The sequence below is a fragment of the Fulmarus glacialis genome, unplaced genomic scaffold (genome assembly GCF_000690835.1).
Source record: "Fulmarus glacialis isolate BGI_N327 unplaced genomic scaffold, ASM69083v1 scaffold15041, whole genome shotgun sequence".
Taxonomy (NCBI): domain Eukaryota; kingdom Metazoa; phylum Chordata; class Aves; order Procellariiformes; family Procellariidae; genus Fulmarus; species Fulmarus glacialis.
The window spans coordinates 14,854-35,800 of record NW_009192231.1 but is presented as its reverse complement, the minus strand read 5'-3'; the positions used below and the strand labels follow the sequence as shown (position 1 = coordinate 35,800).

General features: G+C 37.8%; 1 protein-coding gene across 1 annotated transcript; it reads left to right on the top strand.

Annotated features, from left to right (window-relative positions):
• The first annotated feature begins 111 nt into the window (after positions 1 to 111).
• Positions 112 to 14,946, top strand: FAM117B (family with sequence similarity 117, member B). The gene is made up of 7 exons (XM_009587002.1): positions 112 to 255; positions 5,173 to 5,265; positions 5,781 to 5,894; positions 9,759 to 9,902; positions 10,966 to 11,191; positions 12,033 to 12,153; positions 14,398 to 14,946. The coding sequence occupies exons 1-7, from the start codon at positions 235 to 237 to the stop codon at positions 14,711 to 14,713; spliced, it is 1,035 nt and encodes a 344-aa protein (XP_009585297.1). The 5' UTR covers positions 112 to 234; the 3' UTR covers positions 14,714 to 14,946.
• Positions 14,947 to 20,947: the final 6,001 nt, after the last annotated feature.

The following is a 20,947-nucleotide window of genomic DNA, read 5'->3' as shown; positions in this document are numbered from 1 at the left end:
GTATACTTAATAACATAAGAGTTCCGATTTGATATGATTTCTTGTAGACAATTAATTAAGCTCTCTGTCTTGCTTTCTTTCTAATCAAGTGTTCTTATTCTAGCTGACAAATCAAGACCACCTTCATCAAGCCCTTCCAGTATTATTCGCCGGACTTCCTCATTGGATACGCTTGCTGCTCCATACCTTGCTGGACAGTGGCCTCGTGATAATCATGGACAAGCTGCTCCATGTATGAGAGACAAAGCCACACAGGTAGGACAGGTTTTTGTCTTCGGAGTATTTAAATGTGAAGACAGGATTTAAATGTAAGAAGCTTTTCCCTTGAAAACATTCACTTTAGCTTTCTTGTTTGCAAGTTCCTATTCACTTTCAAATTGCAGGAATCCTACTTTTGCTATTAGGCGTGTGAATTATTTGCATTCTTCTCTAAGAAGAGGCTGTGAACTGTAATATCTGTTAAGAGTTCCACTTTCTTTTTGCCTCAGAAACACACTAGTGTGTTGCACATCTGTTTTCTCATTGTTCTTACAGTGTGCAGTACGCTAGATTGCACTGGTGTTAAGTACTGTTTAGTTTAAATTTATACAAGAGAACTAGCGACTCCTTATATGTATGTCTGTCTTAAAACTGAATAAAAAAGCTTCTTTAGTGCCTGTATAAAAGTTACTGTAGCCTTTTCTATGATAGGCTGTTCATCCTCTGATTGTAAAAGGCCTTTAATGTTCACCTGGGACCTATGCACTAAGTATAGAATTATATGCATTGAAGAGCTGCCTCATTGAACCATGAATAATGTTCAAATTTAGCTCAGCTGGAAAGTATTAAAAAAGTACATGATTTGCCAATAAACTTCAACAACTTGAAAAAATTTCACAAGCTTTTAATGGTTCAGACAGAACCAACAAACAATTGAATGAAACTGGTGTTACAAGAGTTATATGCTTATCATGACAGTTATCATTCCCTTTAAAGGGAGCTGTTGTTACATGGTATCCTACTGTATGCAGAAGTGACTCAAGATGGATTTTTCCATAAAATATCCCAGTGTTTCGTTTCTCCTTCTGTGGATGCAGCCTGGCAGTGGATTTCTCTAACTTGTAGAGTGAAAGAGCGAGGCAAACAGATGTTAAATCCCTATTCCCAGAGCATGGTTTCAACAGCAGATCTCCACCAATTCGAAAGAACATAAGAAAAATGCGTTTGGAAGAGAAACTGGCAGCATGTGGGACATACCTGAGCTTGAGCCTGCCTTAGGTTTGGTAACAATAGCGAAAAGGTGGCCACATAGGTTTCAGTGTGCTGTCTACTCAAATGTGTAGGATATTGAGCAGATGATGTCTGCAGCCTTGGTTGTTGCTGTATGGCCTTCTCAAGATCCACAACATTTTGCAAAAAGGACCACAATTCAAAGAGCAGATCAGTGGAAAAGTAAGGTGTTTTGTAAGGGAATATGTCCATATGGGTAAGGTGGAAATAGAAACTGGTGAAGAAAGGAGAGCTGAGGAATAAGTTTTCTGTGCAGGAAAATGGACCAGCAAAATGGTTAGAAGATGGGGTGAAAAAGGTAAGCAAATCATAGTGAGAGGAGGAGGATGAAGGAAGACGCCTGATATACAAGGAATTGCTGTTCATGCTTAGCCATTAAAAGGCAGAATTAAACCAGTGTGAGTGTCTTAGCTATTTATTTTCATATTTGATTTCCTAGGATAATACTTTTTTCAAAATAATTATGTTTCTATACTACTGCCAAAGTATTTGCTATATTCAGCTGATCTCTTTCAGCTTAGTTTCGGTTTAATCTGAATCACGGTTGGGCTTTTATGATCTGCGTATTTTCCAGATAGATTAGATATCATCCTTTTTGGCTTACATTTTTCTTTTGTCTTTTTCTTCCAATTCTGACACATCTAGCTGCTATGGTAGTGGGGCTTTCATATATAAGGGGAGACATATTTGCAAAGGTTAATGGGAAGCCTGTAAAGGGCATTGGATATTTCTGCCGAATGAGTGTATTTAGTGGTGTTTGATGTTAGTATACTGCTGAGGGAAATAGAATGATCTGTTTGCACTTCCTAATTTAAAATTTATCAAACCAGTAGAAAATTTTGGGATACAGACATACATCTGTGCATCCAAAGCTTGTGTTGATATGACACTGATGAGACATCGTTGCTTTTAATCTTTCTGGTGTGCTTGAGAGCAACCATTCGAGCTAGGGACAAGCTTAAAATGTGATTTACAGTAGTTAGTTTCCCAAGATAGTATAGGCTCTCTGTTTGTATTGTTTAGTGTTTCTGAAGATGGGGTGTTTGGATGAAGTTTCACTTACAAGATATTCTGGCTCCAATGTGTAATTTCCAATTTCACAAAGTCTGACGTGAAATGGATGTGTTCAGATTTCAAAAGTTTAGGGGACAGGAACTGAATCTATTAAGGTATAGAAGATTTTCAAGTTGAGTAAGCAGGGTATCTTGATTCTGCAGATTTATGGCATAGTGACTGGAGTCATTCAGGAAGCAGGCTGGGAAGAGACAACATTAGTGACACACTGCAGCTTGCAGGTCTTCACAGAGATGCCCATAGGTCATAGCCAAGAACTGTGTAAGAGATCCCAGGTCACGCGGAGACTGTCTGTCTATCAGACTCCTGCTTCGACTGATTATTTTGGTGAAACCTGTCTATAAAACCAGACTGAATTATGTACATGCAGAATGTTTGCTGGATCATGAGTAAGTTATTATTGAGCATCCTGGGGTCTGGTCTTCATACATGCAGATATTGTTTTAAGTGCTGCTAAAACAGGTGTTTGTAATCTTGTACCTTTTTCCCTTTAAATCAAACTTGTTTGGCTTTGCTTGTGGTTGTTTGAAATCCAGCTATGTCAAAATACGTGTTAAAATGAGACAATTGCTTTGTATTTTTTTAATTTTAAAAAATAATTCATTTCAGCTGCAAAGTTTTTGCCTCTAAGACTTTTTTCCCTTAAGTGTTCTACTATCTGTGATAAATCTAGCCTTAAACTCATTTCTCTTTGTATTTCTAGAACAAACAGAAGGACGTTGTCAATGGTAACAACTAATAAGCAAGTAGTAGTACTTTAAGAACCTAGAGAAATAGAAATCCCTCTTTGTCTATTGGTTATTGGGTCTGTGTTTCCTGAAAAGAAGAACTATAAACAAGATACAGGGAATAAGTAGGAGGAGACTTGCTAAAATAGTATTACATTTCTGTCTTGATGTAAAGGTTTCCTATAATTTAATGTCTTATACCTACTCTTGCTCTAAAAAGATTTCTAACTATTTGTTTTGAGGGTGAGCATCAAAGCAACCTTTAATCCTTTAAAATTAATCAGATATTAATTTATGAAATAAGTCTTGAATCTTAAGTCAAAGTATTGAATATAAATTAAATGCAAAGACTGATTAGAGTATTAATTAGATTCCTGTAGGCAAGTGTAACGCTTGTGCTGAGTTGGAAAGTTAGAATTAGTGGCTAAAACTTGTTGTTCTAGGAGCTAGAGGATAGGATGAGACTCCAGATTGACATTTGAGAATTGACTATACAAAGATTGGTACTTGAGAATGGGGGTTATCAATTATTCTATTTTATGATGAAGGTAAGTGGGTGCTTTTCTGGAAAAAAATATTCTAATGGATTCTAATTTTGCTATGAAATAGGAATTTCAAAGCAACCCTACTAACTTTGTTATTCAGATTTGTCCTAGTTAGTTTTTGGTTTGGAATGATGAAGACGAAAAACTACTGATAGTGGAGGTTTCATTTATAAGAAACACATATCTGTAACTGAAGCCGATGGGAGTTGCAACCTGTATTTTTGGAGTTAACACTTCCATTTTCCCTGCAAAATGGGGGTTAATGCCACATCATCAAAGGCCTTGTGAGTTTCTGTGTTCTGAGTACAGATGGGGTGAGTAAGGTCAGCTTGTGGCTTGCAAGTCGTTAGTCTCAAATGTGAGAACAACTGTTGCACACTGTAGATGTGAAGGCTTTGAAGCAATCAAAATTCCTGTCTGTAGGAGAAAGTGAGATATCAATGATTTCTCAGGATGAGTTAGCTGGATCGCCGCTGTGTGCTAAGAACTGAACTGTGGCAACAGTGAATTTAAAGGAATTCGCTGTCTTTTTCAGTGTGTAAGCTGCTTCCAGAAATCCTTCCCTCTGCTTCATTAGGTATATTTCTTGTGAGTGCGTGGACATTCCTGATAGATGTTACTACCCCTCCTCTTAGAGCCTTTACAATTCACTGCTTTCAAGGCCATTCTGGACGTGTTTAGGTAGGAATACAAACTGTCCATAAAGCATGCAGTATTACCACAGGCTTGCCTGTGCATTTTGTTACCTTAAATAGCTACAGTTTGTCTTAATGGCTTTTAGAATTTCTCAGAACTTTTTCACCACAGTATGTTTTCTTTATTAATGACTTTGTTGGTTTAGTGAAACTAGGTTAGTATTATCTATGTCGCTTTCTGCTTGGCCTGAGACGACTATGAACCTGAAGCCCTTTGAGGCATTAATGAATTAATTCCCTGCTTTGCAATAGCTCTAGTGGTGCTTATATGCCTTGCCTTCCTTTTTCTCATTCTTCTGAGCAAGAACATGATTTTGAAACTGTACTGGTGCAAGTGTTTACAACGTTTACACCAAGCTACCCTTGCTAATGCGTCAGAAATAACAAGGTCAGCATCTGTGCAGGAAATAAAACATACTATCTCCCCCAGATTCAGCACTGTCATACTGGTTCTTTAGAGCTCTATAGCAGCTTGTGGTACATCTGGCTGTTAATACTGCCTTATGCTCAATAATTTGGAAGGGAAACTAGCACATTCCTGTATTAGAGTAGGTCTGAAAGTTGGTGGGGTTTTTTTTTGTTTGGTTTGGGTTTTTTGTTTGTTTGGTTTGGGGTTTTTTTTGTTTTTGTTGTTGTTTTGTTTTTGTTGGGTTTTGGGTTGGTTTTTTTTAATTACACAGTTTCATTCCACTTTTTCATACTTAGTTGTCAAAAAGGCTTCTAGTCAGCGACTGCTTTTCACTCACAGTTCTGAATCTAGCAAATCTTAACACCGTTCTCTCTGCTAATTTGTCTCAAAATATTCTGCCAGAAAGTAGGAATTGCCTTTTTTTAATTAATCTTATAATCTTCTTGCTGCAGACAGAAAGTGCCTGGGCTGAAGAATATTTAGAAAAGAAGAGAAGCTCACACAAACGTTCAGCGTCATGGGGCAGCAATGATCAACTCAAGGAGGTCAGAAATGCTATTATTTGAGATACCTTTGGATTAATTTTTTTACTGGTATGCACTGTTACTGTGAGTTTTCAGGAAGACGTGACTATTGTACTGCTTTGTTTTATTATACAGATTGTGGGCTTGGTAAAAAATAAGAAATAGCTGTTCATTGGTATTGATTTCATATAATAATGCAGGTCTATTAAAATTTTTAATCTGAATGTGTGGGAAAGGAAGTGTCAAATGCAGGTGACACGCTTCAACAAAGGAGGAAATACAGCAGTGACCAAACTACTTTCAAACTTTGTGTTTCAAGTTCTTTCATGAAACCTCCAGAGGTATCTTCTGGGCTTCAGCTGAACTGGTAGCTAACATATTAGGTTTGCAAGAACTTGAGTCTAATTTAGTGCTGGCAATAGTTATGAATGTTGTGGTAGTAAAGAATTTCAACTAAGTGATGGAATAAATTGGTGAAACTGTGTGTGTACCTGAATATATCTGGTGAAATCTAATGTGAATTTTTCCTTTATTAGATTGCAAAATTGCGTCAACAATTGCAGAGAAGCAAACATAGCAGTAGGCATCATCGCGATAAAGAAAGACAGTCTCCATTTCATGGTAACCATGCAGCCATTAACCATAGTCAGGTAAGGCTGTGAGCTTTTTGGACATACTGGGTAGCTACTACTATTTTTTAACTTCTTTCAAGGTTGTGACTTAGAATACCACGTACTGCTAAATATGTTGTAGCTATAGGTGAATTCTATGAAATAGATACGTTTCCTTTGACTTCCTCGAGTATATGGTCCTGGATCTTTTTGTTACTTGGCTGGGCTGGCTTTGAACTCCCACTTTCAAAGAATTTCAGGTAGTTAGATCCTTCCTAAAGCAAGTCTGCATTCTGCAGACTCTACAAAAGGGTGATAGATAAGTTTAATCTAAAACCATAGATTATTTTTCATTACGCATTGCTGTAACAGTTATGAATTTGCATGTAGAACATAGCATGGAGCAAACTGGTGGTAAAATGATACACTCAAATAAAATTGTAGTTCTTGCTAATCACGTTTTGTGTCTTGACAATAGCACTTGTCTAATCCTATGATGAACTGATTTAGAGAGCTTACCTGACAAAAGGCTATTCAAATATCCCCCCCAAAATTATGTATCTAAACATATATACATATAAACATCATGGTTACTTTATTACTATGCTCATGAAATTTTTCTTCTTGTACGGAGGTCTCTTGCATTCTGCCAAATTTTAGAGTACGTGAATAAAATATTGCACAACAGATAATTAATTTTTGGGCTTGTGAAACAGACTATAAAATATAAACTGAGTCAAAGCAGCTTTTCCAGCATTGTGTTACAAAACAAACCATTGTTTTTCTTGGTAAATTTTGTGCCAGCTGTGTCGAGCTACTTGTGAAGGGGGGAAGTTACAGAAGGCTTCAAAAAGAGTAAGTGAAGGGTTTAGACTAACGGCATTTAGAGACTGCTTTCTAAGTCAGAGTGAAAATCTGTAACTGTAGGCATCAAGGACAAAGTTCCTAGGCTTTCTCATTCCTTTCTAGGGAACTGCTAAACTAGAATTTCTGGCAGCAGCTCAGTTCCTTCAGGATTTGTGGGAAGGACTGTGTGGAAACACTTGCAGTTAGTGATTAGAATATTTAGAAATTTTTTTACATTCCCAACTTGAAGGAAACTTGCAGTTGTTGACTCTAGAGGGTCATACAAAGATTTCTGAGCTCAAGGAGTTGGATTCCTGACAAGGCCGAGAAAATGTGTTGGTAAATTGCCTTGGTAGTCCCTTCACAGAGCCCAGGTAAACTCTGTTTAATATTTTGGAAATGGCTTACTCTTCTAGTTAAAACTAAAAGAAGCAATTCCAGTGGATTTATTTCCTCTTTTCTTCCCTGCTAATAAACACTTAAGCTTTGCCACAATTCTTGAGTTTTACCAAAATTTTTACAGTGGTTCTTACCACCTAAGCCTCCAACTAATTGTTTAGTTGTGCTTCTTTCTTCTGTTATTTTTGTTTGAAGAAAGAAATCCACACCATGTCTATCGAATAAGCTTGTTAGCTATTCCTGTCCCTCTACTCAGAATCAGGAAATAGTTGGCGAGGAACTTGATCAAGTCCTTGCTGCTGACTACACTTTTTTTCAGAGCAATTGAATAGTTTTTGTTTTTGTTTTTTCATGATGCCAGAAGTGTTCCATTCTGCCTCTCTTTACAGGAGGAGGGGTTTGCAAGAAAGGGCATAGCCTCCTCAGGTGATCTCAGGATGCTTCTGAGAACGTTGGAGTTCAAATTAATTGCATGGTACTAAATCTGTAAAGAGGAGTCAAACCAATGGGATCTTTCTTTATTCTCAGTGTTAATGTAATCGAGAAACTAGAATTGAGGCCAGAGCTGAAGCCAGATGGAAGAATAAATTGATTAGCTCTTTCAGAATAGTCTTTTTTCCTTAGCGCACTTGACTGATGTTATGCTGCTACTTGACACTATGAACCATGAAGCCCCCTCCTTCCACTTTCCTGGGAAGCATGTGTCCTTAATGTCTTAAGAATTGATCCTAAGCAACCACTAATATTGAGACCAACTGCTTCTTGTTGTTGTGTTTTGGTTTTTTTTTTGTGTCACTCTTACCACCTTACATAGGTAGAGCATTTCATTTTTAGAATGGAATTACCATGATGCATTCAGCCTTGAGATGGTTTGATGTTAATGTCTGAAAGCATCAAAAGACCTTGGATTCTATTTAAAGTTCTGGTGCTTCTTGAAAAATTGGAAGAGCTTAGAGCATTTTTCTAAAATGCCTGTGAACAATTTAGATTTGTCATCACCCATATTTCGTAACTCATGAGTTTGTGCCATACCTGTAAGTTTCGGGACTCTAACTGTACTGCACCAAAACTCCCTGACTGTGTGTTATTATGTGAGCACTGTAATTATTATCCTGTGTTTGGCAGCTTGCTTCATTTTGTGCATTCCCAAATATGCAGATGAGTAGTCAAAGGTCGGTAGCCTATTCCTGTATGTCAGGGGCCAGCTCCATGCAGACCGCTGTGAAGGCAGTATTTCTAATATAAAGTTTCTTGTTTCAAGGCTGGTTGTTCCACCCCTGTAATGGTACCTCCTTCCCTTTCCACCCTCCGGCACTCCAGGTTAACAAGTCATCCTCAATCGTGTACAGAATATTATTTCTCTTGGAAGTGAAACATGCTGTATTGAACCGTAATGAACTTTATCGGAGCAACTTGTGCTTTTCTACTTTGAGCTTTTCAAATAGTACTATGATTCTAAGAATTTCCGTGGTAGGCAATCATATTTAAAAGATGGAGAATTCCCACGTTTTGCTAATGGCTGCTAAAATCTTAGACAAGCATACTTGCTTTCCGCTTTCTACTTTTTAACAAGTTCAGTTTGTCCTAAGAATCATGCCACCAGAACATTAGAAGGTTCTGCCTTAAACTTCAACGCAGACTCTTGGTGATTATGCAGGGCACTACTACAGGTAATGGAATGATTCCTGCAAACATTTAGTTCAACTCAAAGAACAGCATGATAAATAAAGTCACAGTAGAATTCCTGTGTAAAATTCCTAGACTCTGTGGTGTAGTGTGCTATGATTGAGAACATCTCCTCTACTGATTGAAGGACGGTAGCATTCTCACCTGGTCTTCAAAGCGATTTGTTTGTGGGTTTTTTATTTTTCCTTTAAATAACAGGACTATGCATAGACAGAAACCAAAGCATTGGGACTTCACATGTGAATTCTCAAAAAGCACACAAAATCTGTCTGGCAGAAAAACTACCTTAGAAAAATTAATGTAAACAAGAGAATTCTAAATGCGGATCATAATGCAGACTTACTCTCACAATCACAAATCTCTAAGGTGGCAAAACTTACGAATTATATTGGTTTTGCTTTACTGAAACATTAGGATAGCTATAAAGAAAGAGACTTGCATGACGACTACAAAAGCTTCTGTTCAAGAAATGCTTGTGACACTGTTTATTTCAACAAAAACTAAACATTCTCATAATGGCCAAACTTGGAAAGACTTCCATTAAAATACAATTCTAGTGAAATTACAAGTAGTAAATCCAACAGTGAAGGAAGTGAAATTGTGGTACAGCTCACTTCAGAAGGAATGTGAATATATTTTAAAGGCTTCAAAATTACTTACATTTAAATGTTTACTGTTAAATTTTCACTTGTAAAGCAATGTCGAGCTGGAGGCAGACCATATCAAGGGAAGTTTTGAGACTAGGTTCTTGAAAGCTTTTCCTGCTAGAAATTAGATTTGAAACAGAATCCAGGATGTCTGTGTCTTCATTTAAGGCATCCATTTTAACACAATCACTATAGTTTCATGTAAATCCTTGATATTGAGGTGTAGATAGATGTGTTCTGTTTAAAGGTTCACTTTTGAGTAGAAATAGTAACTGCGTTTTGTAAGTAAATCTACATTGCTTTCTCACTGTCTCTGGTTCTTCAGGCTCCCATCCCAAAGAGTGCTCTTGTTCCTGTGATACCTATTACCAAATCAACAGGATCACGATTCCGAAACAGTGTAGAAGGACTGAATCAGGAGATTGAGATAATAATTAAGGAGACGGGAGACAAAGAGGAACAGCTTGTTGTATGTATCTGCCACCATGATTGCTTTCTATAAGTATTTTGGTTTTGCTTTGAGGTTTTTAAGACATAAGCTTTATTTTGCACAATTTTTGAATTAAATTTGTCTGGAATTAATTTTGCTTTCTTTAATAAAGGTAGTTGAAAAAGTGTCTTGGAAAGCAAAAAGAAGAAAAGAGTTAAAGCTTGAATCTGCACTTTTTCCTCTGTGATTACTGTGATGTAACTAGTTTTCCAATAAAATAAGACATCTCAGTAAAACAGGGGAAAAGACAAAAGGTCTGTTTTGAGAGTTTTTGTAGTAACTTTTTCTTCTCTTTGCCCATGCTGAACTGTCCCCCTCCCACTTGAAGCCTAACTTGCCCATTTTTAACTTTCGTTTTAATTTTAGGTATTTTTAGAGGTAAATTTAGTAATAAAGTTTCAGAAATACAGGACACGAAGATGATTAAAGGACTGGAACATCTTTCATATGAGGAGAGGATGAGAAAGCTGGGACTGTTCAGCCTTGAGAATAGAAAGCTCAGGGGGATCTTATCAATGTGTATAAATATCTGATGTGCAGGAATGAAGAGGAGGGAGCCAGCCTCTTCTCAGTAGTGCCCAATGACAGGGTAAGCGGCAGTAGGCCTAAATTAAAAAACATTAAATTCAATCTGAATACAAGAAAACCACCTTTTTTTCTTTTTTCTTAATTTTTTTTTTTTTTTAAATGTGTGAGGGTGTTCAGAACTGGAGCAAGTTGCCCAGAGAGGTTATGGAGGTATTCAAAACTTGACTGGACAGACTGCTCTACCTGACTGTGCTTGAGCAGGGGTGTTGGACTATATGATCTCAAGAGGTCCCTTCCAGCCTCAGCAATTCTGTGATTCTATGAAATCTTGGAAACTGTTGTCCTTAGTTTCCGAACCTGACTTATTTTATTTTCTGTTGGAGTCTTGTGTAATGAATAAAATTTTCTACTTCAAACAGTTTTATGGAACCTGAAAAAACCCTCAGCATTACTGGATTTAAAGAAACTGCTAACCAGACAAGAGCAGCCATCTGATACTTTTTATTTTTAACAGCCTCAAGATATTCCAGATGGGCACCGTGCACCACCTCCGTTGGTTCAGCGTAGTAGTAGTACTCGCAGCATTGATACCCAAACACCTGGTGGAGCAGACAGGGGTAGTAACAACAGCAGCCGCTCCCAGTCAGTATCTCCAACCTCATTTCTTACCATCTCTAACGAAGGCAGTGAAGAAAGTCCATGTTCCACAGATGATCTTCTTGCTGATTCCAGAGATAAAGGTACTGTGTAACTTTAAAAGTTCAACAATGCAAAACTTTAACTTGTTGCTATGTGCATGAACACGTAGTAAAAGAGGGGGTTTGTTTCCCACATCCATGGAGAAATGGTAGAACGTTTTTTTTTAAGTGATGTGCTTTCCAAATTGCTCCAAATACTCTGTGTGCACACATATATAGTGCTCTGTAATTGAAGCTGGAGAGATGTGACTGAGCAATGTGCTTCCCAAACAAGTTACTGTTTTTGAATAATAAACCACGACAATTCTTCAAGTACTTTAAGCAAGCTGAAGAAGCAAGAGTGTACAGCAACAAGTGGAACAGCAAAGTAGGCTAGTCTTGTTGCTTGTGTCAGGTATTTTTTTATGATCTCGGACAAAATGGGCAACCTTCCAGCATTTCATACATGCACCCGTAAAAAGTTTAACTGTTTGGGGTTTTTTAATTATTCTTTTTTACCAGAAATCTTCTGAGATATACTAGGAGAATGTTATAACTGAACATAAACCTGTTCTGGTTTTTAAGGAATAGGGCTTCTGCCCGTTTCTTTTGGCTAGATGGTGACGGCAGAGGATAATAGATTCAGGTTTGCCATTATAAACTGAAAGTGTCCAGGAATGAATGCAGAGGAGCCTGAAAATGATATAAGGAGAAATAGAAAGGAGGAAAGGGATTGAGATAAGAAAGCTTATTTGCAAATGAAGACTCGGAGGCGAATGAAAATGTTTCTTAATTTTATAACATTGGTAATGAAGTGGTTTTCAATTTGGGGGGCATTTATAGGTAGTTATTGTTTTTTTAATAGCGTGACACGTTTAAGTAATGAGATACTCTGTTCCTGCAGAGAATGGGAATAATTCTCCCTTGCCAAAATATGCTACCTCACCAAAACCCAACAACAGCTACATGTTCAAGCGTGAACCTCCAGAGGGCTGTGAAAAGGTGAAAGTCTTTGAGGAAAGCTTGTGAGTTCATCTTTACTACATAAGAAATAACATTTAACATTCAGAGTTACCCATTGGTTTATTGATTTTGTGTCAAATCAAAATTATTAGTCCAGTTGCTAAAACCATGCTAACAGCCCGATCTCTGTTGTTTTGTGTGACTATATACTGGTATATATGTATGTATTTTATTGCTGGAATTTTGTGTTAAAAAGAAGTCTCTCAAGATTTTGATTTTAAAACCAGTATAACTTGAGAGGACTGTCTCTTACCTGGCAGATAGAGGGGGAGAAACTCAAATAATCAGGTACAGAGGGATGTAATAAGAAGCTGTAATGCACCTGCATCAGCTAATATATGTCCCAGCTTGACAGGCATATCTAGACTCTGAAGACCATATTCATTTCAGCTACATCTATGTAGCTGTGAAACTTTTAGTGACAGAGGAGTGAATTTGAGTATTTGATGCTTTGGTTATTCTGAAAAAGCCAACTTTTGTCATTTTGGGAATATTCTGGGGGTTTTATGTTTTATTTTTATTTTCAGTGGAGTTTTTATACCCTTATGTCACTTGGATGCAAGAATCTTAACCTATAGTTAAAAATTTCATTTCCTCACACAAGGAGTATAATTTGGTTATAATTCTCTTACGCCTATATTATCTCAACAATGCCATCTAATATAAGTAGTAATTAAAAAAATTACAGCTGCCTTTGTGTATTTTCCATCTCTGATCTCTGCAAATGGATTTTGAGAGGTCTCTGTGGCCTATCCATAACAATGGGGAAAGGGTTATAGTAGCTGAAGTTACCTGTCTCTATTTTAGAGTGTGTAAGCTATGTTGCCAACAGATTAGATAGTCTTCACTTGCTCCAAGAACATACTCTATTGTGATCTGACTTGCATTTGCATTTCTTTTCGTATGTCCTTGCTGCGTAGCTATAGAATGTTCTGCTGTAGAGTGAAACAGGCTTCTACAGAAGTTTTTACCTAGCTATGGCAGTTCTTAGACACGGCAGTCTCATGCAAAAATCTTTCTCACATCTGGTACTCGCATTCCACACGTACGTGGAACACATGAGTGTAACTATTTAAAGCTCAACCTTTGTTTAACATTATTTCTATTTGAAGTTTGCAGGGTTTTCATTTGGGAAGAAAATTTATAAATGGGGCTGAATTTTCTGGACACTGGGAGAACCAGCTAACATGGAAACATACACTATTTCATGAACAGAATTACTTTTCAGAGTAGAGTGTCTCCTACAAGAGTATACTGAAAGATTGGCTTTCTTGGCGTAGTAGAATAGAGATAGAAGTGCATATGGCTGTCTTACAAACACATGGAAGAGAGGGGGAGGTTATAGGCTAAAGGACAATGCTGGCAACAAGAAACAACAAGTTTAAATTTCTGATGGTTATTTTCCAGCAGGGAAGAGATGCTTTGGAACAGATTCCCTTAGTTTTGTCTTAAAGTAGACTAGCTTAGTAGATTTACGTTGCAGGGTTAGAGATAGACACAGAAGGCATTACCTGTGCTATCCACGATTTCCCTTCCAGCTCTGTCTTTCATAAAGCATGTCTCTGAGTTGGTTGAATTATATACTGAGACGGCAAAACTGCCAGTCAGGATCTAAATGTGTGTTCCACACTTCCTTCCCAGGAAGCATGTACTTGATCATGAATGCCACATTTTACTCTCTGCGTTGAATTTTTAAGTAAGATGGGCTCATCTTTTACAGAGATTCAGGCCACACTCAGGTGAACATGCAAAGGAGGCAAAAGTCTAGAAAAGGGATCCCCCTATAATTATGAACAACTCTAAGATATGCCATATTAGGAACATTGCTATGCCAGCTTTCTTTCATAAGGCTTGCTGTATAAACAGTGAGTGTGGGGCAGAACTTGTTGGGTTGTGAAAGTTTCTGGAGAACATGATCAAGAATACTTTCTGATACATTGGATATGCCAATTCATGGTCAGGGTTTGTGATCTGCAACATGAAGTCAGTGTCTTCCTTGGGTTTGGAGATAGCCTGCCCTAAGAATATGCTGTTTATATCGTAGTATATGTAAACAAGCAGTATAAACCCATCTTGCCATTTGCCATGTGGTGCAAGTGTCATTAGGGCATTATTGAGTAGCTGAAATACTTCAAGTTTAAACCTCAACTTGTCTTTGGTGATGTGTTCAGCAATACATACCTGCCATTGACAGAATTTGACTGTTCAATGTCATTTTAAAACTATTGTGTGTATTTTATTTCTAGGCCAAAGCCATTGCATGAAATTCCAGCCTTCTACTGCCCTGACAAGAACAAAGTGAATTTCATTCCCAAAAGTGGCTCTGCTTTCTGTCTTGTCAGCATCCTCAAGCCACTTCTTCCCACACAGGATCTCACACTTAAGGGCACTACACACAGCCTGACTGTTTCCTCCGGCGTGACGCCCAGTTTGTTACAGCCCATTTCTATGGCCTTGTCTACAAACACAGATCAAGACAGGATCTCTCGTGGAACAAGTACAGTAATACCACAGACCTCTATACTCCAGCAGTCGGGACATATTGAGGAAGCTGAAGGATAGATTTAGATTGTCTTGACATTTTTCTGGGCAACTACTGGGAAAAAATTAGAACCAGTTGACTGGACCTTTCTGATCACACTATTTGCATTGTTTTAACAAGTTATGGCACTGTCATAACTGAACTGTTTGTATAATTGACAGTTTGGTAACACATTGAGAAGTTCAGGAGGATGCAGCAGCTGACAGTCCGTTGCACTTTCTGCTTATGAAGACTCCGTTTCTGTTTCTCCTGCTTTTTTAAACACTGGTGAAAACAAAGACTGTCATAATCCTTTGCCATTTAAAGGACCAGTTGTGGTGATGCTGTGTGTCCTTTGACTTATTTTCCCATTAGAACAAAAATCTCAAGATCAACCAGCTGATCCCATTTACCATTGTAATCTGCAGAGGGAGGGGCAATCAGATGGTTTTGCAAGATGTCTTTTATATGAAAATGTGTATTTTGTAACAAAAATTTGCCTTTTCTGGTGCGTAGCAGATGGTGTTTAGAAGACACTTCCCTGGTGATGATTCCCCCCCGCCCCCTTTTTTTTTTTGTAGGGAAGGTTCTTTTTTACTTGGCTGTTTTACAGCTGCTGGGACCAAAGGATTGCTGAAGTATTTCAGCAGTCTCAAATTATGTGACCTTGCTGAACAGCCTCAGCCCTAAACAAAATAAGACAAGTTAATATGTTTGAAACTTTTAAAACAGAAGAGTATCCAAAAAGCAGCGTTAGTATATAGTGTACATTTTTTGATATCGGAAGTTTGTGCTTCAGGTAAGTCATGTTCTTAAAACTCCTTCCTTCACAGAATCCCCACCAGTGTTGGTTTATTGGCTGGAAAATTGCATTTTAAAGCACTCGCCCCAGTATTGTTCTACTTGTCCATAGGATTTTTGTGCAGGGGTCGGGAAAAAACATGTTATCCTCTTACTTGGTATTCTTTCTTCCAGAAAATATGCCACTTGCTTCTTACAGGCTTGCTTGGCTGCTTATGGAGTTAGTCAGCCTGAATCATTAATCACTCTTGGCACAAATTTGCTCTGACGTGACTCATCACTGTATTATAGACCCTGGCCACATAATACTGAAATATCTGTGCATGATTTCCTCCCTTTTGTCATAGTGGTGTTTTGTGTGTCCGTTTGAAGGTGATGGTTTGTCAGGCATGGTATCTGTTACACAGAAGTTTACAGCAGCAGATACATTCTCCCTTTTTGACTAGCAACTTAGGCTGGTATGTAAAACAGGATTTTTTTGATACCTGGTCTGTCCTGATACGCAGCAGTTTATGGTTGCTTTGAAATCATAATAAAAAATGAAAATGGCCGGGGGGAAGCAATTGCAAACAGAAACTGTTCAGGAACTTCAGTGAGGTTTCTCATGTGTTCCTGGAGTGCATTACTTGGGTTTGAGTAAATATAATATAGATATGCAAAAAACTGCAGTGACCTGAATACCAGTGTCGAATCAGCTTATAAACAAGTTGACCTTGTACCTCTTTTTTACAGAGTTAGGTTCAGTAATTTCAAAGTAAGTGTCATCATGGACAGTCTCTGGGTCTAAATATTGATCTGTTACATATGAGCAGTTCTCGCTGGCTTGCATATATCTAGCTTCCATGGATCGGTTGCATACTCAGGTCCCCTTATAACTGCATCTATTTAAAGATAATACTGCAAATATAAGAATTTTGTTCAGTGCTTAATATGCTAAATTTAGTTGCAAACATTTCACTTGGGAGAGAAAAACCCCCTGCATACCTGTGCAGATAATAGTCATAGTTTTGATGCACATTTACTGTTCCTTTAAATCTTACATAAATAACTATGATAGCAATGTCCTTTACTCAGCAAGTAAGTGTAAATCACACTAGCATGTTCAAGTCCTGTGTTCGTAGTGTAATGAACCCCTTTTTAAAACATTATGCAAAAATTCAGCAAATGAAAAATGTACCAGGAAGTATTAAAATGTTAGACCTGTTAAATTAGCAAACAAGCAGAATTTCGTTTACTATCTTTCTTCCCATCAAAATAGGTAAGATTGTGCAGATGGGACTAAAGAACTCATTTTTGAAGTAACAGCTCTGATTTTGTTGTTGAGGGACAGAGTTTTAAAATAAGCGGCTTTGTGCATCAAATTTTTGTGATTTGGCCAGTTGATAATTCTTTCCTAGGTTTTGTGGATATTAATTAGTTTCTTCTGAAACAGTTATAGTGCAATTTGAAGTCTAAAATTTACTGTGTTAGATAGACTTGTTTAAACCTGGTATGACTGGATTCATGGAAGATGAGACCATTCAGGTGAAGGAAATACTTGTAAGTCTGTTTTCTATTTCTGTAACAGTAGCATGTAAAGAGCTTCTCCATCAATGCCAAACTGCCTAGTGCTTTATCAGGAGATCTTAACTAAATGGTTAAGAACCAAAGGGCTAAAGTTAACAAATAACCTTTATTACAGCCTTGAGACTTAACTGACTTCACCAAAACTGCATTCTGATGTTTGTTTTCATCGCAGAGTGACTCTCCCAAATAGCAGTGGGCTTTCTTACCCTAGGACTTTCTTTTGCACCTGTTGTTGTAGTACTTGAGCATCTTTTTGGTAGTTTACGTTGTATGTTATTGGACGATGTACTGTACAAATTAGTGGGCTGCTCTGATAAAAACCAAATGTAAATGTGTGAAGTTTTTGCTTTTTAAAAAAAAACAAACAAACAACAACTGCATTCAGGACAACATTCAGTCTTTTTTATACACAGGACAACTCTAATATTGCCATGGCAGCTCTACTTTATTATGAATCCACACTATAGACTCAGAATTAAGAAGACATGACAGCTCTTGTTCCGAGACCAGCTTTTACATGTGTGCATACAAAAATTCGCCTTAAACTTTTTATGTGCTGTCTTGTGCCATAGCAGAGCTGTTAGATAAAGCATTTAAATCAATTTCAAAACAACTTTGAGAGTGCATGGAGCTTTTTTAAAATTATTTTATGTATAGAGTGGGATATTCAGTTTTTTGGGGGGTTTACCGATGCATTACTCAAGCACACTCTTTACTGAAAGAGTTCAAGTTCTTTTGGCATACTTTAAATCCTAACTATGCATAGACCTAGTCAGTTCCTTGATTGCCTACTTTGTAGCTTAAGAAAAATTAAAGGTCTATTTTTATGCACAACTTGACACACTTGATACTCTTCGTTTTCTTGGTATTTTACACTTCTAGCCACGCTTAAAGGCTGGTGGCAGTGTTCAGTAACACTGACAGTTGATTTTGAGATACACTAAATGGTGTTCCTCCAGTTGTAAATTCTACATAAGTCACAAGGAAGGAGGTCATTGCTGTAATGAAGGTCCGTGGTGGCAGCTATGACTATTGGAATCCTTGTTTTTTAAAAACTCGAGGCAAAAGGGAAGAGGACTTCTTTGTTAAAGTTTGACCTCCTTCAGCTATTCTTTCCTTGCTTGGTGCCATAATCCTGTAGCAACAAATTTAAATACTTGGAAAAGTAACAGATAATGCTTGAGTACATATATCTTGGAAAGAAATTCTTGGTTGCACGTATATATCCCAAGTGAGGAAAAAAGGGAGTGAAAATTAAATATTGCATACTGTGGAAGTAAATGATTGCTGTGTTTGATTTACGTAAGGCAATAGCAGCTCTTAAAAAGTATGTTTAGTCTCAGGGCTATTTTTTGGTTTGTTCTAAAGTACAATTTACTGGAATTCAGAATCTGAGATTGTTGGAAAACACTGAAGCTGAGCCTTTTGGGAAGAAAAAAACAAAGTCATATCCATTAACCTTTCTTCTCCCTCAGGCATAACTTCTTGTTGCTTATTGAGTTTAATAGAATTCAGTGGTACAGCAATAATTCTTTGCTGAAGTATTACCTGTTCTCTCCCTGCCACCTCTGAAATGCTAACTGATGTCTTCACCAGTAACTCACTGCCAGTGATGTCCATATTTCCTTGCTGAATGTTTCCTTGCTGAGTACCTGACAACTTCTCTGTGAAACTGAAAGGGCAAAGGAGAATGCATAGAAAGTCACCTGAGACTTGCAGTTACAAAGATCAGTGCTGCAGGGTGACTTCTTGGGTATCTTGATTTCCATTTGACTCATTGTACGCATGCACACATACAGTCTGCGTAGGTCTGCTGCTTTTATCTTTATGGTTTGAGGCAGGACTGGTGTTTGTAGGACTCTTTTTATGGGCAGACTTGCAGACCTGTTCTCATCCAGAACTGATGCACATTTACACATGTCTCCAAAGCAAAGCTTGTGTGGTGTTCTTGCTTGTTCTCATGAAATGAATATAACCTGCAAAAAAAGACCCTTGACATAAAAGCATCCAAACACTTGAGAACGTCAGGACTGTGCTTTATCCATATAATTCCATAGTTTGTGGGCCTTTCATCAAACGTCACAGCCTAAAGATGTTGTTACAGCTTAGACCCAAACCAGGTTGGCATGTATTAAAACAAAAAGCTCTTAGAAACGGTAGCAGAAGGTACGCGTTTCTGAACCTAGGGAGGTGAAAAGCACTGTGGAAGAATTGGTTTGATTGTGATCAAAGAGTTCTTCTGGAATTGTTTTTCTAAACCTGGGTATGCAGGAAAACAAAATGACCACTTTTACTGCAAGATGTACCTGTATATTTTCTTGACATGAGTTTGTGCGTGTTCAGCAACTCTGAAAATCAGTTCTGCTCTTAGCATTTTGTTTATACAAAGAATGACCTAGATGCATTGTTTTGAAACTGTTACTTTGCGCATCAAGTCAAGTGGGGAGAGAATGTTAACTATTCACAAGTGTTTTGTGAAATTCCAGTCCTGTACCCCAACTGTACTGCAACAGTCTCTTTCTGAATGCTCCAAATGTAAATGGAGTCCTGTTACTGCTTGCTTGATTTCATTGCATGTCATCAGTAAATACTTAAGGTATGATCTTTGTTTAATAGTTCTTCACTGAGATCCGTATTTGACTACAGAGACTTCTGTAGTGTTGGCAGGTCTGTCTGAATTGCAGAAGAGGACTTGGCCTGATAACGCTGCAAGTTAACGTTTCTTACACAAATTCCTTTTGAAACAACTCTTCTTGGAAAATCTAGTAAGCTAAAAAAAAAAGAAAAACCTTTCTGAACACCTCATCCGCCCTAATTGTCAATGTATTGATAGTTAAAGAAGAACATTGCTTGGCTTTATTCTAAATTATTTCATTTATTGAAATGTGCAATTTTTGAGGGTAACAGTCAAGGGGTGTCCAAAACTGCCATTAGATTTGCCTTTGTATGAAATTGGCTGATATGTTTTCCTCTGTTACACTGTGATAACTTGTGGAGGTGTTCTTGTGTATGTTGTACTGATAGGTTACTTGTTGCATGTAAGGCGATTTTTGTAAGCAAGAGGAATTCCAGGGATGTCCTGCAAAAAGGGCCTATTCTGAGGTGATGTACACTGGTGTAAAACTGGAGCAGCTCAACTAATTTCAATGGAATTCTTGATTTACACTAGTCTCTTTGCTATGTGTAGTTATGCCAGTACTATTTTGCACAATGTTATTTTGAATCTTGAGTTCTGACTTGTGAACTGTTTTTACTGAAAACAGTGAAAATTTTACAAACTGCAATAGCGGAATGTTTTTGGGATTTTTTTTTTTTTTTTTGCCTAAAATAAAAAAGTCATCATTTCGAGCTATGGGCTAATCTTGGATTTATTTTTAGTAGCGAGGGGTTTTGTGTGGTCTGACAGCCTGAAGATTTGCCAGAGGATTTACCCTGAGGGTAGTAGGCATTTACTTCAAATAAAATATGCACTTTTAACCCTGTTAGAGGAAATTCATCAGGGTGGAAATCTCTGATTAATCCATACTCTTATTCCTCCAGTGCATCCTCAGAATAGTCCTGAGAATCTGCCTTTCCCCATCTTCATCTGCAGTAGGTTTGGTCAGTTCCTCAGCACTTTACAATTCCACTATTAGGGGAAGATGCCCCAAGTCTTGGATTTTGGGAACAGAAGGATTCAGCATGTGTTGTCCTGGGAGTGAAGGTATGTCTCTGATTAATCCATACTCTTATTCCTCCAGTGCATCCTCAGAATAGTCCTGAGAATCTGCCTTTCCCCATCTTCATCTGCAGTAGGTTTGGTCAGTTCCTCAGCACTTTACAATTCCACTATTAGGGGAAGATGCCCCAAGTCTTGGATTTTGGGAACAGAAGGATTCAGCATGTGTTGTCCTGGGAGTGAAGGTATG